The 12,278-nt window shown below is 36.1% G+C and overlaps 1 protein-coding gene and 1 long non-coding RNA gene across 2 annotated transcripts; both read right to left on the bottom strand.

Annotated features, from left to right (window-relative positions):
- Window positions 1–1,838: 1,838 nt before the first annotated feature.
- On the bottom strand, window positions 1,839–2,766 carry LOC114351221 (uncharacterized). Its single transcript, XR_003655764.1, has 2 exons — window positions 2,713–2,766; window positions 1,839–1,913 (listed from the first exon to the last, which is right to left on the bottom strand). It is a non-coding gene; the product is annotated as an uncharacterized LOC114351221 (long non-coding RNA).
- Window positions 2,767–6,485: 3,719 nt separating this feature from the next.
- Window positions 6,486–12,007, bottom strand: Rab2 (RAS oncogene family member Rab2). Its single transcript, XM_028302326.1, has 5 exons — window positions 11,806–12,007; window positions 11,147–11,306; window positions 9,597–9,752; window positions 7,992–8,268; window positions 6,486–6,569 (listed from the first exon to the last, which is right to left on the bottom strand). The coding sequence occupies exons 1-5, from the start codon at window positions 11,849–11,851 to the stop codon at window positions 6,486–6,488; spliced, it is 723 nt and encodes a 240-aa protein (XP_028158127.1). The 5' UTR covers window positions 11,852–12,007.
- Between the last annotated feature and the right edge of the window lie 271 nt (window positions 12,008–12,278).

Genomic DNA, 12,278 nt, shown 5'->3' with positions numbered 1-12,278 from the left:
TGTCATGTTTTATTTGCTAATTTATTTCATACACAAAAGATTTTCTGTGATGCAGATCTGGTCCGCATGCAGGCATTTCATTATTGAATACGTTTTTCCTCTCACAATTTTAGGTTTTACTAATCTAGATAAGGATTATGAAATAAAAATGTTATTGGTTTTTCAACATTTACTTTCATGAATTACACCTTACAAATGTGTTTGCATATTGTAACCTTATAAAATATTTATCATATCATTACAATGTGCTAAACTTAAAAATAACCTATTTTGTAATCACGTCTTTCATTATCTTGCAAGCAGTCCTTTCCATTCTTTGAGTTTATAATGAGATGTTCAATGTGTCATTTAAATTTGTTCTTGTGCAAGATTATTATAAAATAGGCCACCACCAAGAAGCATTAAAATTACGCCTGGAGATTTTTTCACTGATTAAAAACTATTTAATCCAACTGTAGTATAAAACTTACTGAATATGATGTAGGTAATATGATAAATATGATTCATTTCAAATCAATATTACAATTTTTAAAAAACAATCACATAAAATTACCATTGAAATCTCATTGCAGCTTGTCAGGTACACACCTGCTTTACAACACAAGAATATTGTGGGCATAGACTTTATAAAATAAAAGAAAAAGCATCTTTTATAACGCAAAATATAATTGTAGCTAATAGATGAACCTGCTCAAAAACAGACTAGCCATATGAATTAAAATAAACTATTTAATAAGTCAAACATTTAACTATTCACATCGAAATTCAAACCGCAGCAGGATTACGCCAATTTACCACATCTCTTGCGTTATAACCAATATAACACAAACATTGGACTACATTATATGAATACACAACATTCATGTACTTTTATATAAATGCCAGATTAAAAATATTGTGAAACCTTTAATAAATATGCAAAACAAAATATACACCAACATACATTACACACAAACTGCGTAAAGCATTTTGCGATGATTTACAAGTTCGACTACCTACGTTATGTAGTCGCCATAGTCGTGCCATAGTAATCTAATGTAATTTATTATTTACGACTGAGAAAAATCTATTGATTTCGTTATTTCTACTGTTTATAAACAACACTATTTACGATTCTGAATTAAGATATCTTTCATTGTCGGTAACATGGTCCAAATCACATTAATTTATAACTATCAATTGGAAGTCGACACTATGTAGGTATTTTATAAAATGTTTAGAGACAGTTTCTATTGAAATACAACTTACGCCATCCTAGATTAGTAGATGAAGGAAATTCCTTCCTATTTAAAAAAACATGCGGATTTATAAACATGATACATCTTAGTTGATAAGCCATCTCATAAAAAAGTCATGTGACTGCGTATTTACTAAAGTAGGCGTTGCCTTTGACATATCGTTAGAAAATTGTTGACTCGAGCATAATCTACTCCTATTGATACAATACTCACTTTAGCACCTCCGTAATGACGCTTAGTTATGAAATTCATGAAGTCAATTTCTAAAGCCCGGTCTGTGAGCACGTAGAATTTGACCAATGACCCCTAGCTACCCATCCTTGTCGCTCCCGCGTAATTATATTGCTGTCGCGACTGTGCGACTGGCACCCGCAGTGAGTGTGCGAGCGCGATAGTAACATAATTACGCGCGAGCGATAAGGATGGGTAGCTTGGGGTCATTGGCCAAATTCTACGTGCTCAGACCAGACTATAGAAGTATTTCTTATTACAAAACTTTCACTCCGTAATAGAATACGATAATTATCTATTTAGTACATGCCCGAGTGGCATTAGGATAAAGTAGTGAGTTGTAAGACGCGTACTATATGCAGCATATAAAATAAATGTAATAATCCGGCGTACATTAAGTTTCATTTTTCGTACCAATGTTCGTTGCACACAGCTGCACCCCTCCTGAAAATAAAATCGTAAAAATTATTCATTCAGGTTGGCTTATACGTATTTGTAGCAAGAATAAACTCAGGCTCTGTGGTCAAGTCAGATAAACTCAGTCACCAATAAATTTCCTGCCAGTTATAAACAAGTGAAGCGAGTTTCTATGTCAATCAAGTAACCAGTGACGGATTTACAGTTTAGCCGCCAGTAGGCAGTTAGATCCAAGCCTTTTAATATTTATAATGTAATCACGATATCAATCCAATTAGTTGGCTAATTTAACCAGTAGGGGTAGGACGCGCGCCACGTTAAATTTTTATCAAGGCATTTTATCTATATTGCACGATCATACATTAAAATTGTCGTCTAAAATCATAGACAACATCTTATCATGGCGTGCACCCTAGCGCATCTAATAGCAGCTGCAACAGATGTATGATACCAAAATGTACTAAACTAAATATACATTGTAAATGGAGATGAGCAGGACACATTGCACGGATGAACCACGATCGCTGGAGACCCCGCAATAACACCCGTGATAGAGGAAGACCGCCTAAAAGATGGACAGATGCCTGCAACAAGCTGGAATAAACTGGATGCAAGTGGCCAGTAGGCCTAAGATGCGCGCCGTGATAACTTTTATCGACGTTAAAATGTATGGGCAAAATCGACAAAATGGCGTGACAACCGTTTATCGCGGCGCGCATCTTAGGCCTACTGGGGCAGAAGTTGGTGGAAGGTTGAAGAGGAGGCCTATTTTCGAAGACGAACTCCAAAGGCTGATATAGATAGATAGAAATATACATTAGCTTACATCAGCCCATCAGGCGGCGCTCCTTCAGTGTGTGCATTGCAGGGCCTAACAGCANGTGAAGTCAGAAAATTGTTATCTTCATTTTAATTTTCATACAAATCAGATTTTATAAAAAATATTTTGTATGAAAATTTAAAAAAATCACATTGATATCAAATTTCTGACTTCACCATACCATTTATATGCCCTAGTGTCGGCTCATATACCCAAATGGGTATATGAGGGTGTTAGGTATTTACCTACATGTATAAGTCTGGCGCTTTTAACTCAGTCAGTGCCTGAGGTATGCGAGTGTTTTTGGGACGACTAACGTCAGCGAGACTTCAAAATGTGCTTTAGGGGGCGTAGGGTGAGTTTACGTCAAACGCATTCAATATCGACTGCGTTAAAAAATATAACAAGATTTTAGTCCTTGAAAGTTTCAGCTAGGGGCGCTGTCCGTCATACATTAAATGTCACTTTTTTACGCAGTCGATATCGAATGGGTTTTATGTACAGTCTAATTTTTTAGAAATCAGCAGAAATGTCATCAAACATGGCCAACTGACATAAAAATATTTTTAGTCTGTGAACTAGTGATGCGACAAAACCTCTCGTTAATCGCGAAGTGAAATTATTGTAGTACTTGCGTATCATCGCCGGGTGATCGTCAAAATAATAAAAATATGCAACAAAGTCGCAACATTGAATGTGAACTGATTATGAAATTTTCGAGAACAGGAAACAAACTGTATGCACAGATGTAATCAAAAAACACACTGTGGACAGTCAAACAATCAATGATATCTGTAAAGTTATTAAACTTCAAATAGTTGCAAAAAGTTCTGTTTGACAGTGTTGCTACTAGTGACATCTCGCTCGCTCAGTCCCTTGTTGCTCTATTCCGTTAGGAAGGTAATTAATAAGATGCTATCAATTAAAAGAAGATTTTTTTTCTTTTATTAATAAGCAATGGAACAATACGTAAGCATAATAATTGCATAAAAAAGGAAAATAATTTCGTTTAAATAAAACCGACTAAAAATTGAACTGACTTCGAAAAAGTATACACTAAAAGTAGAAAAATAATTTTACGTTACCTCCAATATTGTCGAAGTTATCGCTGGAAAACTTAACAAAGTATCGTATACTTTTTATTTAAAATTAATCAGTAATCGGAATAAGTGAATACTTAAAGAAATATCGATTAAATTTACAGATTATTGTCTATGACTCACAGGTTACAGCACTGATGTGTCAGAGACAAGTCATAGACAATATGGAGATAACACATGATTTTAAACGTCAAGTCAATTTGACAATCTCACAAATTTTCATCGTCCACGTATTTTGCTAAAATAATTTGTTTTAAAGATTGATTTCAAACTTGTATAAACGTGAAAATAAAGTTGGTTTCATGGGCTTGTTAAATAATGTGTATGATATTATGAACACGTAAGTGATTATGGTGTAATTGTGTATGAAAGTGTTTGTTTACATCTCTGCTGGATTCTAAAAAATCAAGGTATAAATGATTTCAGCAACTAAATAAAAAAGTATCTTTTTTCACTCCTTCCATACTCATTACTTCCTTTCTTAATAATTTACTTGAAATAAATAATCGTCATGCACGCGATTCTAAATAAACGTAATTTTAATCGTTAATCACAGGTAGTAAGCAGGTGTGATAAACTTGTATCATTAAAAAGTACTGTAAACAGATGACAAATGCTCTTTACACACAGGTTCATTATTGCTTACATTTCTAGCTCTCTACCTTAATAACTTTAACGTCTTTACGATAGTAATTAATAAAATAAAACTTAACTTACTTAATACTGCAATCTGAACGCCTAGAAAAAAATCACCGACAAACTCTTGTTCCTTCACTTTCGATAGGAGATAAAAGATAAGATTTTGTTTATAAACTCGATTGATTTTAGAAACTAAACAAAATTTCATATCTTTTAGCACTTCTTTCATACCAATTACTTACATTCTTCATAATTTACAAAAAATAATTCATCGTCTTCTTTGGGATTATTTTAAATGAACGTAACTTTATTACACGAAATAACTATCAAAATGTATTGATATTCTTATTGTTTTATTAATAACGATTGCGTATCTACAATTCATTAGTAGGGCAAAAAAAGAATGAGACATGTTTAGGCTCCTTAAGAGCATTTGACGATTTGCAAGAACTAATTTAATTAGTCTAAACAAATAAAGATAATTTTGATTTTGATTTTGATTCTTTGAGTATTTTGGAAGCTTGCTAAGAGCATTAATTATTATTAAGTATACTAGGACGGATCTTTAGTTAACAAAGATTAAACAAAGTATTTTTCCCGTCGCTTTTACATTCTCATTCGTTGACAGACTTGCATGTACTAAACTAACGAAATTAAAGTTTTGTTATGTTAAAAATTACGTAAATTTGTAGTTGAAAATGAAGAATAAAACAAAGCCGATTCACGACGTCATTCGATAGACACGTAGACGTATTGATTGACTGTGATTGGTCAGTCTCGCCGCGCGGGGCAGCGCCTTTGTTGCTAGCCCGCTCGCGCCTCGCGTTGCTCGGCGCTCGCGCGGCCAGTTCGGTTTCTTCGGTCGTCGAATGCGCTTGCGACTTTTGATTGTTTTCTCGTGCGGATAGTTAAGTGTGTGAACGTGTAATAGTGAGTGTGGTAATAGTGAATGAGTGTTAGAAAGATGCCTAACCATACGTACAGTGCTCGTGAGTACGTAAACATGGTTTACTGTTATGGGAGGGCACGTGGAAACGCATCTGAAGCCCTGCGGGCTGTAGGTATCGGGCTGAACATCCTACAGCGCACCACCGTACTGATGCACGTATTTTTGTTCTGGTTGTACAACGTCTGTTGGACAATCAGCCGATTGTGCCTCCGTCCGCCTCGTCTANATGGTATGGTGAAGTCAGAAAATTGATATCTTCATTTTAATTTTCATACAAATCAGATTTTATAAAAAATATTTTGTATGAAAATTTAAAAAATTCACATCGATATCAAATTTCTGACTTCACCATACCATTTATATGCCCATGTTAACATGGGCTAGTGTCGGCTCATATACCCATTTACTTAACACCCTGTATAAGTCTGGTGCTTTTAACTCAGTCAGTGCCTGAGGTATGCGAGTGTTTTTGGGACGACAAACGTCAGCGAAAATGTGCTTCAGGGGGCGTAGGGTGAGTTTACGTCAAACGCATTCAATATCGACTGCGTTAAAAAATATAAGAAGATTTTAGTCCTTGAAAGTTTCAGCTAGGGGCGCTGCAGTCCGTCATACATTAAATGTCACTTTTTTACGCAGTCGATATCGAATGGGTTTGATGTTATGAATATGACAATGTTACCCCTCCCATACCTCAGGCCTTAACTGACATACAGTAAAGACCGGTCATTGTGTAATGTAAACCCTCGGGGAGGACTTTGTTCCACAGTGGACTTTAGATAGAAACGAAAAAAGTAATGATTTCAATTCAAAATTTCAAAGTGTACGCCATCTTCGATGAGCTTTGCAAGTGCAACCTCAATTGCTATAAATTGAAAAATTTTTATGCGTCTTTTAGCACAACAAATTATTTTCCATTACATTTAATGTAATCCAAGCTAAAAGTGGGTTCAAAAAACTGGAATTCCCGAATACATATGTCGCAGTCGGATTGTATNGTTTTTTTACACCCTGTATTTGTTAGAAAGGATATTTTGACTCTTCGATGGTTGAACTTGTCGCAACATTCGAAGTGGCGTACCATCATCGGTTTAATGACCTTTCGACGCAACGTTCTCGCTGTCGTGACATTCGAAGTAGCAACTTTTGATGTGGCGTAGGGAAACCTTCTTCAACTAAAAGTGCAAATAAATGTGTTTACCTCTCAAAAAGGAGAAAACCATGAAATATTACTTACGGTAAGTGGTAGGTATTTGAAGATTTACGCCCGTATTCACAAACGATGCTTGCTTAAGTGTAGCAGCAAATCGAATAGAGCTCTGTGATTGTTTCGTGTATCACCCTGTGCGTCCACACGCACTGTGAGACCTCATAGTAATGTTTGTGAATACCGGATGTTAAAAGCTGTTGGAGTGGACTGTATGTTATAGATATAGGCCTGCCGGTGATGATATTATGCTAGAAGCAAGGAAACACCAAAATAGGGCCAAAACAGTAGGTATATTGCTCAAGACATTAACAGAACACGAGACTACAAAAGCAACTTCAAAAAAAGTACTTAATTTAAATGGAATAAAAACTAATTTCGGAACTGCTGTTCTAATTTAATAATTTTTCGATGTGAAATTGCAAAACATGTGACGTCACACTAGTATACAATCCGACTGCGACACATATATTATTTCGCATATTTAACAGATAATGCTCACATATTTAAATTAAAGCATACATCTGCATATTTAACACCGCCTACTGGTAGAACAAAAGATCAGTCACTGGAACAGTTTGCTTTCATTTTCTATTGTTTACTTTCATGCTCTCTGCTCCTGCCTTTTAAAGTCATTGTATCATGAGGTACTTGAAATAGATATGTGTATTTCACAAACTAAATCCATTTTAGTTCGCAGAATACAACAGACTTCAAACGCAGACAGATCAGGTTCAATGGCTTCATCACAGCTTATCTTGTCATGCACATTGTGATTGATTATGAATTTGCGATTCAATTACAATCTGGTATTGTTTCAATCATAATTCACACTTTACTTTGGGAGAACAAGAGCACATTAAACTTTTTGAAATACCTACATTTCTCTGCATGAAATCAAATAGAGATGACAAATCATCATTATTCATTATAGCCACGTCATTGATTAGGTGTTAATTTTTTTTATATTTGTTAGAAAGGATATTTTGACTCTTCGATGGTTGAACTTGTCGCAACATTCAAAGTGGCGTACCATCATCGGTTTAATGACCTTTCGACGCACACGCACTGTGAGACCTCATAGTAATGTTTGTGAATACCGGATGTTAAAAGCTGTTGGAGTGGACTGTATGTTATAGATATAGGCCTGCCGGTGATGATATTATGCTAGAAGCAAGGAAACACCAAAATAGGGCCAAAACAGTAGGTATATTGCTCAAGACATTAACAGAACACGAGACTACAAAAGCAACTTCAAAAAAAGTACTTAATTTAAATGGAATAAAAACTAATTTCGGAACTGCTGTTCTAATTTAATAATTTTTCGATGTGAAATTGCAAAACATGTGACGTCACACTAGGGAGGGGGGGGTCTCAGAAATGTGACCACCTGTGACAAGGACGGGGGGGCGGGTGGGTTGGACGGGGCCCAAAAAATCATGAAATTCGTGTGACGTACTTTATGGATGGCCCCTAAGTAACTTACCTCATTGTTGATATCGAAGACGCCTTCCTGGATCTTCTCGTAGATCTCTTTGGCGGTGTTGATGAACGCCTCCTCGACATTCGCGGCGGTCTTGGCGGACGTCTCCATGAAGACCAGGCCATGCTCACGGGCGAAGGCCTCGCCCTCCTCTTTCTTGACTTCGCGCCGTGATTCCAGATCACTGTGTTGAAAAAAAAGTAAGTATTTATGGTACCCATAGAAGGTACAAAGCTTTGCCTAATGAGACTAAATGACGCAATGTAAAAAGTATGTACACAAGTAGGTACTAATGTGGGATAGGGGTAAGAGAAATAAAGACGTGTCCCAAGAAAATCTTATTGTAGTTTGATTAAATTCTTTATCACTCGCACAACATTTATTCGCCGTCTTTCTACATCCCCTCTTCTCTCTCGCTCGCACACCTCTTCCGTTTCCCACATTTATTTTAGTATTTGTCATGTATTTATACATGACAGATTTGTCATAGAACTACACAGTTACATAAGGTCTGAGAAGATGTCTTGTACTGTTGCCAGCACTTTATACAGTTCTGTTCAAAAATAGCACATATTACAACTAGTAGATGGCCATATTCTCAATAAAAACGGGATTTGAACATGAAAGTTTAAAATACTAATGGATGGCTATTCTGATTTAACAATGAAATGAACCAAAAATGTGTGTCATCTGCATATGCCAATAAGTCATGTGACCATAATGGATATGAGGATAAGCAGTAGGTACACTTTTATCAGTGAAAAATAAACTCATTAAAAATGCTTTTATTAAGCCCACGCACGTCATGTTTATGTCACTTATCAGTACACAGTGAATTTCTTATGATTTTTTTTTATGAAAAGGTTAAGCTCCAAAGAAATAGCCCAGCAATAGACGTCATGAATGGAATAGATCTAGCAATCCTCGAATCTTAGATCGACAATCCAATGCCGACACCAATATGTTATTGCTGCATCAAAATTATAAATATGGAACTTTCATAGCTAAACGGCTCTATCAAAAAACTTTGGCTGCTTTGGATTCGGTGGAAAGGCGTGCCAGAAGACTAAAGCCCCACCCTTGTAGAAGCGTCGCTCCAAAAACTTGACCACCACCGTAAAGTAGCATCTTTATCGGTTTTCTACAGGCTCAGGAGAATGTGTGAAAGAATTAGACGAGCTAATTCCACCAGCCCCCTTCCATCACCGGGGAACCAGGCTCAGGTTAGCGTACCATCCCTATATTGTCAACATTCCACCAGCTCGCACTAAGCCTTTCGATGACTCTTAATGCGAACATCTAGGGATTGAATTTCGTGCCTGCTGCTGTCTTTCCCGAAGACTATAATCCGGGCCTTTTCAAGGCGAGAATGAATAGGCACTTACAGGGCAGATATGTACCATCCTAGACTGCATCCCACTTAACACCAGGTGCGATTGTGGTCAAACACCTGCCTTGTTATGTATAAAAAAATATAAATAGGTGAATTTTAATGGAACTTGGTCAACTTACCTTTTGTTTCCAATGAGCATGATCACCATATTGGAGTTGGAGTGCTGGCGCGCGTCTTCCAACCAGGTGGTGAGGTGGTTAAACGTGTCCCGCCTGGTGATATCGTAGACTAGAAGCGCGCCCGCCGCGCCGCGGTAGTACGACCGTGTGATTGATCTGAAAGGTTTCATAATGTATTTTGCTTAGGTATTGTGATAGCATCATCATCAGCAGGTCATTATTATCTACTACGTGAGCACAACCCTCTCTAATTCACCAGAGGCAAGGCATAAATGCTAGCATGCAGACCCAAGTAAGGTTGAACATTAGAACAGAGCCAAAACTGCTTGCCTGGCACCTGCTTATGTCTTACCAGAAGATAATTATGTCTAAAAGAGGATACCAATAGGTGATAGGATACCAATACCTTTTAAAAATGATTGTTTTGTATTTGGACTACTTATTCTACTATTTCTTTTTTTTAACACAACATGTCTCTACAATATTAAACAATTTACAAAAAAAAAAAAAATTGACTTGACATTGTGTAATGCCTTAATAAGAGTCCTTCCTAAACCAGTTTGCATAAAGGGCATTTAACAATGTATTGTAAGCAGAGTAAACATAGTATCTTATTACAAGGTCATTGGTGCTTTATGACCGTTTGACCATACTACAACACAATCATAACATAACACCCTTGTGAGTCATCTGTGCATCACTTTAGGAATCACTAGCCAGTCCTATTTAGATTTCCAGTGAACATGACATCAGAAAAAATATTCATGATCCTAATAATATAAAAAGCTTGTATGGATAACAGTTTTCTGTAAGAACTCTTTTTATTAAAAAAGTAATGAACTATGAATCATCACACTAACATAATAGCTTTTGATGATATTGATGTTTAAACCTATAAGCAAACCAAAATCACTGGCTTCCACCAGTACCTGGTAATAAACAAAAGAATAGATAATCTAAATTAGGTTGTTGTAACTACTTGTTAGTAGTTTATATGTATTGTTCTTATTCATACTTTATTGTTCAAAGTCAATTATAATTGGGTTAATGCAACAACAATGATTATATTAGGGCAGTAATATTTGAATTGAACATGTTAATGTTACAACACAACATGTTATAGGATGTGATAAAGGTAACCATTAATGCTAAATGAGCTTTATTAAAATCTTATCTAACATTATCATCATCAATAGACCATTTGTGGTTTGATGAATAATAGATATTGAAGTTTCATAGGGCAAAAAAACAGCTTGATGCTTCTATGTGCTATGAAACCAAACACCTATCAAACATCATCATAATTTCAGCCATAGGACATCCACTGCTGAACATAGGCCTCCTCTAATGATTTGCATAATGACCGGTTGGTAGTGGCCTGCATACAGCTTACAGCGTCTTCCTGCTACTTATCAAACATGGTTTATTGTAATCCATTATTTCTTTATTATTGTAGTGGACAGCACCTCAGACTCTTTATTACCGTTGCAAAATAGCTCCTATTACAAGTTCACAAGACATTGTTTGCATTGATGTCGAGCATAAGGTACCTGAAAGCCTCCTGTCCAGCAGTGTCCCATATCTGAAGTTTGATCTGCTTGCCGTCAATGGTGATCATCCGAGCACCAAACTCCACTCCGATTGTGAGATCATGCACCGGCTGGAACCGTTTGTCCGTGAACTGCAGTAGGAGGCATGATTTGCCCACACCTGATGCAGAAGTTTAAATTTTTATCAAAATGTACTTTTTGTCAGGTAATAACTATTGCAACTTGGGAGTAGAGAGAATACCTACTAGACTTTTTTTTGTAAAAAATTAGGTAACTGTAGTGCTTAGATGAAAAAGAAATTGCAATAAACAAAGCAACAAAGGAGACCTTGACCAAACAATGGATCCAAAAGTTATCTATTGTTTTTATAGACGAGACTTGTTTACGATTCAATGAGCACAGATAGTACATAATCTTATGTGACTGTTCCATTTCCCTTTTACGCAGGTACTGGAAAGCGTAGGCGGAAAACAAAGCTTAGCAACATACAACACATAGAAAACTTTGAACATCTCCCATTTTTCGATGCTCCAAGCCCATATTATGTAGATCCTCGCTATTATAAGCCAAACCCACATGGTTAGTCAAAACAAAACACAAAAAGACCTGCCAGGCAATAAATAACAGCTCAGATAAAATATCAGGCACAAAATCAATACCTGTGTCGCCGATGATGATGTATTTGAACAAGTAGGCGTATGCCATTTTCACGACTGTTTCTCGTAACTACACGAAAATACTGTGAATAATAAGGGTAAACAAAGTCTAAGAAGACAATTACAATATAAATAAGACGCAATTTTTAGAAATCACACAGCTGGCTGAATCAATTTGTCATTGTGAAATTTGTGAAAATTTGACAGCTGATCCATAAACAAAAGAGGGTAAATGACAACTGTGTTGCCAATTTTAAATAATTCCATAAAGTGCGATAAAATAACAAATAGCGTTATTACGTTATAAGCAAACTGTTGAACAACTTTAAACTTCAAAGTTTCTGTTAAAATTTGAACCTGTGTGGTGTATTAGCCAGACGAAGCCGTGAGTTTACAAATCAGTAAAAAATTATACACATAGGTTACGTGTTTATACAAAACAACAAAATCTCTCAATGTTTAATTTTGAAATTAAT

The sequence above is a fragment of the Ostrinia furnacalis genome, unplaced genomic scaffold (genome assembly GCF_004193835.3).
Source record: "Ostrinia furnacalis isolate ACB-3 unplaced genomic scaffold, ASM419383v2 OfSCF1110, whole genome shotgun sequence".
In the NCBI taxonomy this organism is placed as follows: domain Eukaryota; kingdom Metazoa; phylum Arthropoda; class Insecta; order Lepidoptera; family Crambidae; genus Ostrinia; species Ostrinia furnacalis.
The sequence above is the reverse complement of the archived record's forward strand: the minus strand, read 5'-3'. Positions and strand labels throughout refer to the sequence as shown.